This window comes from Henckelia pumila, chromosome 2, assembly GCF_033568475.1.
Source record: "Henckelia pumila isolate YLH828 chromosome 2, ASM3356847v2, whole genome shotgun sequence".
Classification (NCBI taxonomy): domain Eukaryota; kingdom Viridiplantae; phylum Streptophyta; class Magnoliopsida; order Lamiales; family Gesneriaceae; genus Henckelia; species Henckelia pumila.
In genome coordinates this window covers 133,837,910-133,853,368 of record NC_133121.1, presented here as the reverse complement: position 1 = coordinate 133,853,368, position 15,459 = coordinate 133,837,910, and the positions used below count along the sequence as shown (strand labels likewise).

The 15,459-nt window shown below is 35.2% G+C and overlaps 3 protein-coding genes across 5 annotated transcripts; all 3 read left to right on the top strand.

Annotated features, from left to right (window-relative positions):
• Window positions 1–81: 81 nt before the first annotated feature.
• Window positions 82–4,415, top strand: LOC140880482 (xylose isomerase). 3 transcript variants are annotated; one of them, XM_073284971.1, is made up of 21 exons: window positions 82–357; window positions 665–752; window positions 860–970; window positions 1,140–1,214; window positions 1,305–1,434; window positions 1,519–1,610; window positions 1,738–1,788; window positions 1,911–1,990; window positions 2,066–2,120; window positions 2,195–2,296; window positions 2,516–2,567; window positions 2,700–2,745; window positions 2,836–2,891; window positions 3,068–3,119; window positions 3,209–3,288; window positions 3,372–3,442; window positions 3,526–3,566; window positions 3,643–3,742; window positions 3,833–3,904; window positions 3,999–4,076; window positions 4,183–4,415. In XM_073284971.1, the coding sequence occupies exons 2-21, from the start codon at window positions 681–683 to the stop codon at window positions 4,216–4,218; spliced, it is 1,452 nt and encodes a 483-aa protein (XP_073141072.1). In that variant the 5' UTR covers window positions 82–357; window positions 665–680; the 3' UTR covers window positions 4,219–4,415. The 3 variants fall into 3 exon arrangements, with proteins under 3 accessions (XP_073141072.1, XP_073141070.1, XP_073141071.1); XM_073284969.1 differs by lacking the exon at window positions 82–357 and adding an exon at window positions 393–525; XM_073284970.1 differs by lacking the exon at window positions 82–357 and adding an exon at window positions 400–525 and having other exon boundaries at window positions 1,914–1,990.
• A 1,536-nt stretch (window positions 4,416–5,951) lies between these two features.
• Window positions 5,952–10,314, top strand: LOC140880072 (uncharacterized). The gene is made up of 15 exons (XM_073284166.1): window positions 5,952–6,460; window positions 6,701–6,798; window positions 6,959–7,059; window positions 7,168–7,246; window positions 7,378–7,438; window positions 7,570–7,616; window positions 7,701–7,793; window positions 7,878–7,968; window positions 8,141–8,189; window positions 8,473–8,589; window positions 8,676–8,823; window positions 8,908–9,000; window positions 9,088–9,156; window positions 9,719–9,761; window positions 9,860–10,314. Exons 1-15 carry the CDS (start codon window positions 6,403–6,405, stop codon window positions 9,958–9,960), a joined length of 1,248 nt encoding a protein of 415 aa, XP_073140267.1. The 5' UTR covers window positions 5,952–6,402; the 3' UTR covers window positions 9,961–10,314.
• Window positions 10,315–11,688: 1,374 nt separating this feature from the next.
• On the top strand, window positions 11,689–15,074 carry LOC140882907 (pyridoxine/pyridoxamine 5'-phosphate oxidase 1, chloroplastic-like). The gene is made up of 13 exons (XM_073289155.1): window positions 11,689–11,876; window positions 11,975–12,013; window positions 12,334–12,501; window positions 12,578–12,680; window positions 12,760–12,926; window positions 13,018–13,248; window positions 13,358–13,446; window positions 13,528–13,578; window positions 13,764–13,854; window positions 14,278–14,382; window positions 14,476–14,546; window positions 14,633–14,728; window positions 14,861–15,074. The coding sequence occupies exons 1-13, from the start codon at window positions 11,775–11,777 to the stop codon at window positions 14,904–14,906; spliced, it is 1,359 nt and encodes a 452-aa protein (XP_073145256.1). The 5' UTR covers window positions 11,689–11,774; the 3' UTR covers window positions 14,907–15,074.
• The last annotated feature ends 385 nt before the right edge of the window (window positions 15,075–15,459 follow it).

Sequence of the window (15,459 nt, the reverse complement as noted above, 5' to 3'; positions counted from 1 at the left end):
ATTGTTTTGTATTAAATGCTATCCGATTCGGCATCGAGATAATCGCCATATCAGTTTAAGATTAGATTATCCACACTTTTATTCTATCAGCGCGTGGAATGCAAGAAGTCCTGTGGGCTCAGGCTCGTCTGTGATACAAATCCAAAAATCTACTCAAATCCCATGAAATCTCGGTTCCCAATAAAGAGTTTTGAATTTTTTTTTCTTGAGAAATAGACTTTTAGTTTTACCAGACTACTCGAAACTTTATCAGCTCCTGTATATAAAACATGCGTCTCTTTCATTAACACGACGATTTCTCAGACAAGTGTTTTTTCTGCCTAAGTTCTGACGGGAAGAATAATCTTTCTTTTTAAGGTATTGGGTTCGTAGTCTCTTGTTTTTTTTTCTTTTGGGTTTTAGGTGATACGTAAGTTTATTGGGTTGGGATAAATTTGATGTTTGTTGGAATAAAATTTCTTTGTATTGATTTAGTTTTGTCAAACAAAGGTGGCGGTTGATGTTGGTTTCGAAATTTAATTTGAGGTTTTTCCTTCTACAATGATGTAATTTTGATAAGAGAAGAACTAATTTATGTTGTGAAATTTTGTTACTTTTGTTTGTTATGAATATGAATTGTTAGAGATGGATTATCAAATTAACTGTTCGAAACCCTGTTTTGCAGAGACCTTTTTCTGCTCATGATGGTACAAATGAAGAGTACCGTTTTCTTGTTATTGGTTCTTTTTATTAACGGGGTCTCTAATATAGTGGTAAAGATTCCATCTTTTGGGTTATCGATGTTATTTAATCTCCTCTTCATGTCTATGCAAGAATTTATGTTGTGTTATGATTCTAGACTGAATTGAATTGAATGCAGATTGCCGCTGCTCCGCCAACGTGTCCTGCAGATGTTGAGAGTGATTGTGCCAATGGTTCTGGTGAATGGGAAGGCGAGTTCTTCCCAGGAATTCCAAAGATTAAATACGAGGTATTGAGTTCATGTGCATATTTTTCTTTTTGATGATTTTGCTTCTTTTAGATTTTTTATGGAGTATATTATGGTTAAAATCACCATAATGGTGGCTTAAAAGTGCTGTATATTTTTATACCAACTATTGTTTAATATTTTTGTGACTCGATCCTTTTTGCTATTGTAGGGTCCTTCCAGCAAGAATCATCTTGCATATAAATGGTATAATGCGGAGGAGGAAATTCTTGGGAAAAAGATGAAGGTGAGAGTTTTATTCCATTTATGTTTTATATTTAAGCACCTTTGAAGGTATTATAATAGTGGGCACTCATAAAATCTAAATTTTCTGTAGGACTGGATGAGATTCAGTGTTGCCTTTTGGCATACTTTCCGTGGAACCGGGGGTGATCCATTTGGCGCACCAACAAAGATGTGGCCATGGGAAGATGGCACTGACTCTTTGGCCATGGCTAAGAGAAGAAGTTAGTATTTTGCAGTGTGAATTTTGGAATTGTTATAATATGGTAAATTGAGTTGATTAACCATTACTTAAATGCGTGATTCAGTGAGAGCAAACTTTGAGTTCATAAAGAAGCTTGGCGTAGATAAATGGTGCTTCCATGATCGGGACATATCTCCAGCTGGTAATACTATCAAGGTTTGTGAGCACAGGAAATTTACATGTTATAGAATTTTGTAATACTTCTTGGAGTCTAGAGACCACTTTATTTGTTATTTTTGATTAGTTTGTAAATGGCTGTACATTTACTCTTTTCCTTTTGTAGGAAACTAATGCTAACTTGGATGCAGTGGTGGCTCTTGCCAAGGAGCTTCAGGTGTACTTTCTATCTTATCACATTATTGTGAATATGTTTTTTAAATTTATATTTTCCTGTAGTCTACTTTGATGAATCTATCTAAACTGCTTTTTGTTCTTCGCTTTCTTCATGTGAATCAGCAGGGAACAAAGATTCGTCCGTTGTGGGGTACTGCCCAGTTGTTCCACCATCCTCGGTTCATGCATGGAGCTGCAACTAGGTAGTTTAGGCTAAATTTGATAAGTCTTGAATTGATATTGAGCTCAACTAATGCTTGAATCTTGTTACAATCCAGCTCTGAACTAGGAGTATATGCATACTCTGCAGCACAGGTCAAGAAAGCCATGGAGGTCAGTAATCTTGGATTTGTTACTTGTACTCCGTGGTTCCTCCAATTTTCAATCTACTTTACCTTGCATCACAGGTTACACATTATCTTGGTGGAGAAAATTATGTCTTTTGGGGTGGCCGTGAGGGTTATCAATCCCTTTTGAACACAGATATGGAAAGAGAGCTCGATCATATGGTCAGAATATTATTTTACTTCATGTTTTTCTTTTCTGTTTTTATATCTTTGCTTAGATATAGAAATATTGTAAGTCACTGACTTAAATTTGGTTTGCTTGTAATTTATTTAATGACTTAAAGCTAGTTAAGTTGTATATGATTTTTGTGATACCAATCCATAGTTGTTTCTCTGATTTTCTCTCCTGTGTTTTTATAATTTTTCTTTTATCTTTTGCAGGCAAGGTTTTTCGAGGCAGCTGTTGCCTATAAGAAGAAAATTGGATTTAACGGTGCCTATATTTTCTACTTTGCTCTACAACTTGTTTACACCATGTCAAAAATTTATGCATGTGTTTTTTCATTAAACTCTTATCTGTATCACCCTTGTGTTCCTGTGAATCTAATACGGATGTTTGGATCAGGCACACTTCTTATAGAACCAAAACCCCAGGAGCCTACAAAGCACCAGTATGTTTTGTTAAATATTGTGCACCTAAGAATTGCTACGTTTGTAATAAATGGTCAGCTTATGTGACATACTTTGATCATTCATTTCAGGTATGACTGGGATGCTGCAACAGCTGCTAATTTCCTTCGAAAATATGGACTGATAGGTAACTTGATTAGTTGTATAGATTTATCGACAAGGTTGAGAATGATGTGTTGAATTGGCTTTCATTTTCTTGACTGAGATGTTATATTCTTCTCATGTTCTTATTCGGTTGAACCTATTCAATTTGGCACTTTTTGATAAGAAATAACAATGTTTTTACCTCTGTCCCTTATGTAGGCGAATTTAAACTTAACATTGAGTGCAACCATGCAACGCTGTCTGGTCACAGGTTTCTCATTTCTCTTCGGGTATTCTTATTTCAATTTGAGCGCCAACTAGTACGTTGTTTCCTTATAATATTATTCTTTGTTCTTCCAGCTGTCATCACGAGCTTGAGACTTCAAGAATCAACGGTGTGCTGGGGAATATTGATGCAAATACTGGTGACCCTCAAGTTGGTATGTTGCTGAAACGATTAAATATTCTATGCTCTTTGACCTGATCAATAAATCGTTAAATGCATAACATTTCAATGCTGCAGGTTGGGATACGGACCAGTTTATGATGGATGTAGGAGAAGCAACATTAGTTATGCTCAGCGTCATTAAAAATGTACATAGGAGTCCTTTATTCTCTTCGAAACAATTCCTCGAATGAAATACTAATGCACTTGCGTGTTCCTTCGTTCATCACAGGGAGGACTTGCACCCGGTGGATTCAATTTTGATGCAAAACTGTTAGTTTTCTTCGACTTATCATAGCATTGCCATTATCATTCACAGATTGGTAATAATTTTTCATGACCTTAACAGGCGAAGAGAAAGCACAGATGTTGAAGACTTGTTCATTGCTCACATTGCTGGCATGGACACTTTAGCTCGTGGACTCCGAAATGCTGCCAAGTTGATCGAGGTGGGTGAACATCATATTATTATCCTTGAGTAAATATTTATGTAAATTTCCCCCTAAAAATTAAACTTTGGTGTTCTTGTTTTGAAACAGGATGGTTCCCTGGCTGAGCTTGTTCGCAAGAGGTATCAAAGTTTTGACTCTGAACTGGGGGCTCAAATAGAGGTCAGTATTCATTGTTATAGTGGCCATCTTTTCTTTCCTTGGGTGGATCCTTTTTCACTTCTTAACAATGTAATTACTAATTAATGGTGCACAGGCTGGAAAAGCTGACTTTGAGTTGCTGGAGAAGAAGGCGATGGAATGGGGAGAACCCGTGGTTGCTTCTGCTAAGCAGGTACTGTAGGATCACTAGATTATACCCAGAAAGGTTGCATTCACTCGAGACTTTATTCGCGGATCGCGGTCTGTTTCCTTATGTATGTTTTCGTATCATTCTGCAGGAGTTGGCTGAGATGATCTTCCAGGCTTCCCTGTAAGCCGTTCAAGGAGAGGCAGACGAGCTTTTTTTAAAAAAAAAAAAAATTAGTTTTTCCTTTTTTTTCTTGAAAAATAAGGCAGGGGGGGAAGTCAGATGGCTTGTTCTTCAATTAGGATCAACGTAGTTAGGATTGGAGTATTTTATGTACATGGGGACAAGTTTTTAACTTTTGGATGCCTTTTGGTATTTTATTTAGGGATCGAGTATTTACTATTTTAGCCACCCTTGTTTCTGATCGAACTAAATATTCAAAATTTGAATGACATCAGATCAATGCAATTTCTCCGAAATTATCTAACCAAATATTAATTATTAATCAATTACTTAAAAACTTAAAACACTGAATGAGAGGATTAAGAAATCCAACAGCTTTTCGCAAAACAAAATAGTCCGTACCTCAGGCGCTTGATACAATAATTTGTTCATAACAAACTTTTGTACGCACAATGCCTGAATTATGTATAAGCTACGGGATTTCTGACCTAGTAACATACTAACATCAAATATCTCAATCTCGAGGAATATATAGTTATATATAAGATTTCAATTAAAAATATGTCTCGAATTCGAGACCATATAAATTTTCCAATTGATGGAATATGTAAACGTTTGATTAGTGGTTAAGAATTCGATTTTTCCTACCAATATATTTTAGTGTCATATATAACTTATTCAATCGTTTTATTTGGTTAGCGTGTTATACAAACTATTGCATTGATATGAAATTTACCTAATATGTACAAATGACAGCGGCCGAGGCTTAAAAGGGTAATTATGCATAGAATGGGCAAGTGCGGCAATCTTTTTTTGGTTTGTTTGTTGTATTGAGAAATGTCAACGGGCCAGTTCGATTCGATCATGCCTAAATTTTTTAGGCTGCTTGGATAAGTTTGATTAAAATTATTAGCTCCTCTTTTTATCGGTTTGGATTAAATATAAAAATTAACCCTATACAAATAAGTGACGACCTATCACATTGTTTTTACAATATATCAATTATTACTTTTCCAAAAGAATCAAAACAAGTGACGATTTTTTTTAACAAGTATAGTACTTAAATTAGTGCTTTTATTTGTTAAATAATAAAATTACCCCAAACGGACGATAGGGAATAGATGCAATATTTTGGTTTTAATTGGTATATATAAGTTTGGAAGCGTATGTTTTAAGCAAAAATGTTGGTCTTTTGGGACATGAATGATGCATGGTGGTTGGATAACTATTTTCGGAGAATGTGTTTTTCAAGCCAAATTTTGTTCTGTAAATATTACTAAATTATGTTTGAAGTATTGATTAGTGAAATATTTTAAAATTTTATAATAATATTGTACGTCTGATTAAATATGATATAAAGTAATTCGATTTTTTTTAAAAAAATGATGTTATTTGGAGAGGTATAATATATATATATATATATATAATTTCTGTATTATAAAAAGCTTTTTTGGGGAATATAATTAAAGATAAGTTCGTGATATTTAATTTTAGAGTAGGTCAGTCGTCTAAAATAGATTTAGAGTCATGAAATCAATTGATTCAATTTATATTTATAATAAAAATTAATATATTTCATTGATTTATAATCTATCTCGCGTATGATTTTATAAGAATTTTTATGTTATTTTCGGGAAAATCGTTTTTTTTAATTCATTACGTGTAACTGGGTAATTACTGAAAAAACCGCCCATTTAATTTATTTAACGACCAAAATGTAGGTACTCAGTCAGATCAGATCTATTTTGGCTGGACTACTCCCAGGATTTCTTGCTTAATCTCCCATTTTCCAATAAAAAAAAATCAAGAAAAAAATTTTATGCGTCGAAAATATTTAACTCTTACCTTATCTTCCTCAAATTCATCAACTCCATCCAAAATCCGTCCTTTGTTGTACAAGTTGGGAATTGCGTAAAGTTTTGTGGTGGCATCGTCCCTTGGCCTATTACTGGACCTTTTCATTTGGATCCAAAGAGCATATTCTCTGTTGCTATTGTGTTTTCACTCTGTTCTTTGCTATCTGCCTTCTCTTGGACTCGAGTTATTTCCTCACGCATCATTGGTTCCGGAGTTTTTGGTCGTTTGGAGTGATTTTCGACGTTGAGGACTGTGGGGCGTTTGCTCTATTTAAAAAAGGCTGCAAATTGAAAACTTGAGATCTGGGGTCGTGGGTTTCTTTTTCTGATCAATGGGGAGTTCGGAAGAGAGAATTGTTGCTGTGATCATGGTGGGAGGACCCACTAAAGGTTTCCGATTCTTTGGGTTTATTATTAGCATTGAGCTTCAGTTCTTTGGGTTTAATATTAGCATTGATTACTTTTGATGATGTTGTTTCAAATTTTATGCAAATTCATTGTAATTCTTGAAACCACGTAGTTCTTAGTGGAGCAAGTGGATCTTTGATTTGAATAAGATGACTCTTGTGATCTTAATATTTTACTGTAAGAATTCATAATTGATGTTCAACTATGGATCTGGGGTTGCAGGTACCAGATTCAGGCCACTGTCATTAAACATTCCAAAACCCCTGTTTCCTTTGGCTGGACAACCGATGGTTAATCATCCAATATCTGCTTGTAAACGGGTGCGGAATACTATCGAACATTACTGAACGCTTTGACGATTACTTTACTGGGATGCCCATAACTTATATATGATAGATGATAATTGATAAGTAAATCATCATCACTCTACATCATAGTGGTCATCTAAGCTTGTGTACCTTATTTGAATTTTTTTTGTAGATCCCAAATCTAGTACAGGTCTATCTTATTGGTTTCTATGAGGAGCGTGAATTTGCACTGTTTGTATCTTCAACTTCTAATGAGCTCAAAGTTCCCATTCGGTAATATCTATGCTTTTGTATAATTATTCTTATTTTCCAAGCTTATATAATTGCTTTCGTGCCATATTCATCCTTGATGGTATTGTCTGTCGATCTTTCTGGCATCAGATACCTGAGAGAGGACAAGCCACATGGTTCAGCTGGTGGACTTTATAACTTTAGGGATATGATCATGGAAGACAATCCGGTTGTTACTCTATGCCTTGTCTGATATTATTTACTTTTATGGGGAGCTAACATTAAAGTTGTCGAAAAATTAGAGAACAAAGATTTCTGTTTACATTGTTATAATACTGTTCTGTGTCATTCACCTGGCAGTCTCACATCGTTTTGCTCAACTGTGATGTTTGTTGCAGTTTTCCATTGCCTGAGATGCTAGGTATTTGTCTATGTTTTCATCGTTGCTATTTTGTAGAGTTCTGTGCATTCCTGTGAATAAGTCTCTCTTTCCAATAGAAAGATCTTTTGAATGTTGAACTTAAAGTTGAGGAGTGAGAGTTTATGTTGCAGATGCCCACAGAAGATACGGGGGTCTTGGAACAATATTGGTTATCAAGGTTGATGAGTTCATTTTTCATTTATGTCAGCAGAAAACTTCTTTTTTTCAAGGTACTGATGCCCTCCCACATTTTTATTGACAGGTTTCTCGTGAGTCAGCTCACCAGTTTGGGGAACTTGTGGCTGATCCTGATACCAATGAGCTGTTGCACTATACCGAGAAACCTGAAACTTTTGTTCGTAAACATTCTGAGATTCAACTGATACCCTCACAACTTCTATGAAATGCATTATAATTTGTCTTTCTATTTGGAAAACAGGTGAGCGACCGTATAAATTGTGGTGTATACATATTTACCCCGGATATCTTTACGGCTATTCAAGGTGTTTCCACTCAACGAAAAGACAGAGGTTAGTCTTAATATTTTAGATTGTCAATTCCCCAGTTTTCTGATTTCAATTTTAACGAGTGATAGATTGTTTTCGTCTTTTTCCCTAAATTTATTGCTTGTATTTATCGATCTTCACCACAATATAAAAAAGACATCTCTTCATGATGCACGTGCTCGGTTTTTTATTGCAGCTACTTTGAGGCGAGTATCTAGCTTTGAAGCACTTCAACCTGCAAACAGGTAGAATATCATGGTTCAACTCTCTTATTTTATTATCTCACTGTGAGGCTTTTAATTTTAAGAAACTTCTCTTGGCGTTTTGTGAAGTGCAGCCAAATGAATTCCAATATGCTTTACAACACTGTTTAGATAATGATTACAGTCTTAATAGAACTGTAATCCAATTGTTCGGTTGCCTAAATCTCCCCATCTCCCACATGTTTTGCAAGATTGGATCGACGATACAAATTTGTTCAGTAGATGAACTTATCAGTTTGATTCACTAGTATGTATTCGTCTGCAGGAGTCTTCCTACTGATTTTGTAAGATTGGATCAAGATATTCTTTCCCCACTTGCTGGGAAGAAACAATTTTATGTATATGAAACCTTGGACTTCTGGGAGCAAATCAAAACACCAGGGTGAACAATATTTTAGACACTTATTCTTGCAAAGTATCTATACAACTTAATGATTCCTTCTTAGAAATTTTCCCTTGTTTCTTCAGGATGTCTCTGAAATGTTCAGGCTTATACCTAGCCCAATTTAGGTTCACCTCACCCCATCTCTTGGCAGGCGGAGACGGCACCAAGAAAGCTACCATTTCAGGCGATGTATATATTCATCCATCTGCTAAAGTTCATCCAACAGCGAAGGTCCCATATTCTTTTTAGTAGGTTTTATATTTGTGAAAATATGATATGATCTGATTTTGTGTTCTTCACTGTAAACATCAACAGATTGGTCCAAACGTTTCGATCTCAGCCAATGCTCGAATAGGAGGGGGTGTGAGACTTGTTAGCTGTATTATTCTCGATGATGTTGAAATCAAGGTACTAATCATTGAAACTACTGGGTTGCAAATATGATCTAGTGTCATTGGCTCTTTGATGCACAAATTTGTCTTCGACACTCGCCAGGAACATGCAGTCGTTATTCATGCCATTGTTGGTTGGAAGTCTTCCATTGGAAGGTGGTCCAGAGTACAGGTAATCTCTCAATCTCTCTAACTGTGATATTAATCAATTTGGGGAATTGGTTAACATCCTATAATTAGTGATGTTAAAGTATTTGCTGTTCCATACTAAATGAATTTACCAAATTAATCACTGGTTTTTGTGATAGTTAAAAAAATTGAATCATATGGATATTTGTAGTCAATCCTCGAAAGAAGTGGGGTATATACTAAATGCTAAATGGATATTTGTTGTAGTTCAGTAATCACTTCATCTTTTGTTGAGAGACCCTTGTAACAGCTTTTTTATATGCTAAATGGATCTTACTAAAATTCATTTTATGCAAGGGTATAAGAAGGATTAATTGGAAAATTCACCACCATATTACAGAATCCACACATCTAAAACTATAGTTCTACAAATGTGATGACCACGACCCCATGTTATGTACACACTGTTTGTGCCTGGGGCGAGTTTCTTTTAAATCTAAGAGTTCATTCAATAGAAGCTATCATTTCAGGAAGTGGAATTAAATAAGCCACGAACTAAATAATTTTGGGTAGCTTTCTCCTTTACCTTGATCTTCAAATTTCAGGGTGCAGGAGATTACAATGAGAAGCTTGGGGTTACGATTCTTGGTATTTTCCATAAGATTTTTCCCTTCTCTGTCTAAATACTTGATTTTTTCCCATCTTCCATTTTGATCCCTCGACTTACAAACATATACTCAAACCAGGTGAATCGGTCGCAGTGGAAGATGAAGTCGTGGTGGTCAACTGCATTGTCCTTCCAAACAAAACTCTAAACGTTAGTGTTCATGAAGAAATCATCCTCTAAAATCATGGCACTTCAAGCACAAAAATTTTGGGATTGTTTTGGTTTGATTCTTTATGCGATCTCTAAGTAGCTATTGCCACATTAGTTAGTAAAAAATTATGATGAAATAAATGAAATGCATTCTCCTAGTAGTACTGGGGAGAATTTAGGACGCGCCAATATAAATAGAGTAGTCGAGAGGGACTTTCTTATGTAGCAAAAATACTTTGATACCTTTTCCCAATTGTATAATGGAATTGATCTCCCAGAAACTCTTCTGCTGGTGGCTCTGAGGAGGGTTTGTAGACAATTTTTGCTGTCTATTTGTATACAGATTACTATGGTAGTGTCAAATTGCATTATACTTTAGCTTGATGTTTTCTTTTTCATAACTAACTTTCACAATAGATATAGAGGGTTTATTCTATTGCCGTCATGGCTCTTGGATCGCACGGACCCACGGGTCACATGGGGTCTAATATGATCCAAAGCTGAGTGCACCTGATGTGAATCAAAGTGCAGCATATAATAAACTGAGATAGAGAGATCGTATATGTGATTTACTTATGCATGGTATAGACAAATATTTACAATTTAACTTCATCAATTTGTAATTTTATAAACCAAGGATATAAAATTATGGCTCTCACATCTTTCAGTTATCAACGTTTCAATTCTCAAACTATAATCTTCTCAAACTAATAAAAATTAAAGATATAGAGCTGAGCAAATTTCATTATCGTTTTTCGATTGTGTTAAATTATTGAAAAACCCGATTTCGAATTTGTTCCAAAAAAAATAATTAAAAAAAATGCAGTCGCATGATATAAGGATTAACCGTTTGGTTGGATTATTAATAATCCATGTATAAATTTATCATGTCTAATCCTATATTTTTCTCATCATATTATTTATCCATTTATTAATTATAATTTTACATCAATCAAATCATTAATTATTTATCTTACATCAATCAAATCATCTCAAATCATTTCATTGAATTTAAATTACTATATTATCCCTTATAAATAATATTATTTATATTTTATTTATTATTAAAAGGATAAAATGATAATTTATCATTTTTATATTAAATTTAATCAATCAAATCATATCAACTATAATCTATTAATCAAATTTATATTTACTATCATTTTTTATTTAATTTTTTATTACAATACATTACTTATCCATATATTCTTTATCTTATCATTTGTTTAGGGTTTATTTCATCTCCTTTTTAAGGGTCATGTTTGATTTCCCTAAATTTATCCATTTGTTTGTAAAATATTATCTTTAATTTTTGGATTCATAGCTACAACATCTAATTAAATTGGAATTGTGACGTGACAAATCATTGAATTATTAGAGTAATAATTAGGATAATATCCATGAGTTAAATTGAAGTCAACTTGTTTGGACACTTCATGTCCTTAAATAAAGTATCACATTTAATTTAAATGTAATATAATTAAATGTGAGTGCTCTTAAAAACTACGACAATATCACATTTAATTTAAATGTAATATCACGGAAGATATTGTTCTTTACTATCAATTGAAAGCTTCTGTCGGTTTCAGCAAAATCTTTGGAGAGTTCGCTATTATTATTGTATAATAATATTATATGTAGACAAAAGATTACATATTGAGTTAAATTACGTTATTATCCCCGCATTTTAATTTTACAGACGCTGCTATGAGTCAAAGGATTAAAAAAATATAAATAAAAATAAATAAATAAAATGTTACAGTACTAAGCGAAATCAAACTCAATTTCTTGATCGGCCGCGAAAACTATAGTACTAAGCGAATATTTGACAAACCGTGAAAATCATGGAAGAGCCGGAAGCCATATCCTACTTAACACAGAATGAAGCTGCTGAAATCGAAGAACTACTCGTGGGCCGTCATGGTTTCAGCCGGGATCAGCTCATGGTTATTCGCTAATTCCTCAAATTTCAAACTTGTGTTTCGTTTGTACTCAAGATTGAAGTGATTGATCTGTGATTTCTTTTTGTGCTTTTTGAGCGCAGGAACTGGCTGGGTTAAGTGTTGCATCTGCAATAGTAGAGGTGAATTTTCGTGGCTGTATATTATTTGGCTTAGTTTCTTCGTAGATGGCTTCTGGTGGAACGAGTTTTCGTTTGACAATAATTGCGAATAAGAAATGCGCATAGTAGTGGGAGTTAGATTCCTCAGTAGGACGGTCCTTTTGATGCATGAAATTCTGATTATTTTACTAATACAAAAATGGTGGATTTTCATCTTCTTATGATAGAATGCTGATCGAGAACAAAAATGAGGAATTTACTCTTCAAGCACTCCTGTATACTGTCATATTGATGTTTCTGGGTAATTGGTGCCTGGAACTAATTTTTCCAAGTTACAACAGGTCTACAAGCCAAGTGAATATACCCGTGTGCTCGTAATTTGCGGTCCTGGAAATAATGCCGGCAATGGACTTGCAGCTGCTCGTCATTTGCACCATTTTGGATATAAATTGCAAGTTTGTTATCCTAATTGTGCTCCTGATCCCCTCTATACGGGTCTGGTGACTCAGGTACTTGAAAGGATCAAATTTGCGAGTCATAAAATTATACATATCATCCACCGCTTATTCATAGTTCCTTCTGCAGCTTGAATCATTGTCGGTACCTTTCCCGTCAATACAAAGCCTTACTCCCGAGTTACTAAACTTTGATATTTTAATCGATGCAATCCTCGGTTTCTCATTCCAGGGTAACTTTCTCTCAGCCCACTTCAAACTTGTCCCTCTGCTGTCATGCATATAAAAGGTGGTCATGTATTGCACCTGCAGGAAATCCAGGGCCACTGTTTGATGATCTGGTAGAAAACCTGGTGTCCCTAAGCGAACAAGATCAGACTCATGGGAAAACTCCTGTCATTGTTTCTGTGGATGTTCCTTCTGGCTGGCATGTTGAGGATGGGGAAATCACTGGCAAATGCATGAAACCTCACATGCTTGTAATTTCTATTTACTTTTGAATCTTTACGGTATAATGGACAACGTCTATCATCAACATCATGTAGAAGAAGCTTAGAATGCTTTGTGTAGGTATCTTTAATTGCTCCTAAGCTTTGTGCAAAAAGATTCAGTGGTGCTCACCATTTTCTGGGTGGAAGATTTGTACCACCGTCTATCTTGCACAATTATGAGCTACAACCTCCTCCATATCATGGAACTTCTATGTGTGTCCGAATTGGAAAGCCTCGTGATAATGAGACAAAGGATCTAGTCTCTTCTATATATTGCGACAAGATTGTGGAGCACGATCCTTTTGTTCAGGTCAGCCTGTGTCAAAAGACAATGCTTTCTTGGAGTCGTTCCATATCTCATGGGGATGTATATCCTACTATAAAATGTCACAACATTGAGTTCATCACTTAAATTGCAGTTTCAGAAATGGCATGCTGATGCGGTGACAACAGGCGCGAAGGAACCGAGTACTATGGCTCTGTCAACTTCTACTAGAGATGGAAAGCCGTGAGTTCCTTTCTGTGTCTGTAAGCTATAATGTGGCATATCTGTATAACTACGTTTCATACAAAACTCTTGTTTCTTCAGTTCATCTCGAATGGTTTTATTGAAAAAGGTCCACCAAGAAGGATTTGTCTGGTTAGTTTCTTGTAGTACCTTCTCCTCTTGTTTTTTTTTTTTTTGACATGGTACCTTCTCCTCTTGTTGCTTTGTAAAGAAAATGACCGGACATGTTAAATCGTCCCTCTTGCATCCCTGATTCCTGAATGATTTCACTATTGTTTATGTTCGTGCGTTTAAATAATTTCTATAATGATTTATAGGTGTAGTAATTACGGAAGTCGAAAGGCGCATGAGATATCTGAAAATCCTCATGGAGCACTTCTTTTCTACTGGAATACCTTAAATCGCCAGGTAAATTTATATTTCTATTCTACACGAGCATATGCAAGTATGATATCGCCTACAATCGAGGAAAAATTATGTCACGTGCCTTTGGTGGTTTACTCAGTTCAGTTGCAGTTTAAGTCTCAAATTGAGTCTGGGACGCATTAAGCTGGCAATTGTAGGACAAACTCAACTCAAACCATTTATAAACTTCTATGTTTGCTATGCAATCAATAATCATAATCTTAAACGCTTGCTATTAGACAACTGAAACCAAATAATAGTTCCTTTCTGAATCAGACCAAATATTGATGCATTAATTATAAAATAAAAAAGAGAAAACCTGTGACTCAGAAAAAATCTGAGTCCAAGGTTTGATTCATCAATATGACTTGAGAGTATGCATACTCTTGTTTGCGGATCATTATAATATGTTCATGTAAAATTTAGGTTAGAGTAGAAGGAGTTGTGCAGAAAGTATCTGATGAAGAGTCTGAGCAGTTCTTCGTCAGCCGTCCACTAGAAATTCAGATTGTACCAGCAGTTAGCCAGCAGGTTGGCCCCTTCTATTCTTTCTTGAATGCATACCTTGTTTTTGAACAACAATGCATGAAACGTTAAAACAGGGGGTTTATTTATTTATTTCAGAGCACTGTAATTCCTGGACGGGAGTATATCCAACAACAATGTAAAACATTACAGGAGATGTACTCTAACGGGTCGGTAATATGAAAACAAATCCTCCTTATACTCTTACACCAGTGGCAAATCAAAGATTATAAGTTATCATTTGTTTTATGTCCAGAAATAGGATTCCCAGACCCAAAAACTGGGGAGGATACAGGCTCATACCTGAGAGTTTCGAGTTTTGGCATGGAGACGAATCATCTGTTTACATGAGGTATGCAGTTCCTTTCCATTATTCATCGATCAATATGGTTCATAGATGAAAACTGCAGTTTAATGTCATGTAGACAACAATACACAACTGAGTTTATTTGCAACCGGAAGTATATATATTGTTTGTTGACAGGGTTCGCTATTTCGCTAGTGAAAAGGGATGGAGAATCGTTCAGTAGATTGTCAAGGTCGCCACCCCCTTGACACCAACTTCTACCTGAGTCACATGTTACTATGTTAGGACAAGAATTTGCTGTACCATCGTGTAAAATATCTTTGAATTGTGCAACTTTTCTGTAAGTATGATATTTTGCGTTTTCGAAAGATATGCGTTTCTCCGTCTGTAATAGTTAGTCATTTTTTTTTTGAGTACAAATTGCATCGAATATCGAAATTACATCATATTGCAACACTAAAGAGTAAAATTTGTCCGCACAATCGACGGGACTTGAGCATCGACTCGAGACGTGCTTGTCTCGAGCTAAAGAAAGTACCTAAAACTACCTAAATAAATTAGGAAATCTACCCGCAGTTAGCGAAAATCAAAACTGAGATCTCGTGGTCTCCGTTCCTCAATCTTGACCACTAGGCCAAGACCTCATTGGCAATAGTTAGTAATTTGGACGCACAAAAATAGAAATAGGAAATTTTCAGTACTCGGGGCAATGTACATTTTACATATGTCCGCTAGGATTAGCTCAGTCCATAAAACACGAATTTATTTTATTTTAT

Coding starts and splice junctions, on each gene's coding strand:
- LOC140880482 (XM_073284969.1), top strand. CDS start 500: ATGTTGGTTTCGAAATTTAATTTGAG. Junction 753..859: donor ACGGGGTCTCTAATATAGTG/GTAAAGATTCCA, acceptor AATTGAATGCAG/ATTGCCGCTGCTCCGCCAAC. Junction 1,215..1,304: donor TTCTTGGGAAAAAGATGAAG/GTGAGAGTTTTA, acceptor AATTTTCTGTAG/GACTGGATGAGATTCAGTGT.
- LOC140880072 (XM_073284166.1), top strand. CDS start 6,403: ATGGGGAGTTCGGAAGAGAGAATTGTTGCTGTGATCATGGTGGGAGGA. Junction 7,617..7,700: donor GAACAATATTGGTTATCAAG/GTTGATGAGTTC, acceptor TTTTATTGACAG/GTTTCTCGTGAGTCAGCTCA. Junction 7,794..7,877: donor CCGAGAAACCTGAAACTTTT/GTTCGTAAACAT, acceptor TTTGGAAAACAG/GTGAGCGACCGTATAAATTG.
- LOC140882907 (XM_073289155.1), top strand. CDS start 11,775: ATGGAAGAGCCGGAAGCCATATCCTACTTAACACAGAATGAAGCTGCT. Junction 12,502..12,577: donor ATACGGGTCTGGTGACTCAG/GTACTTGAAAGG, acceptor TTCCTTCTGCAG/CTTGAATCATTGTCGGTACC. Junction 12,681..12,759: donor CCTCGGTTTCTCATTCCAGG/GTAACTTTCTCT, acceptor TTGCACCTGCAG/GAAATCCAGGGCCACTGTTT.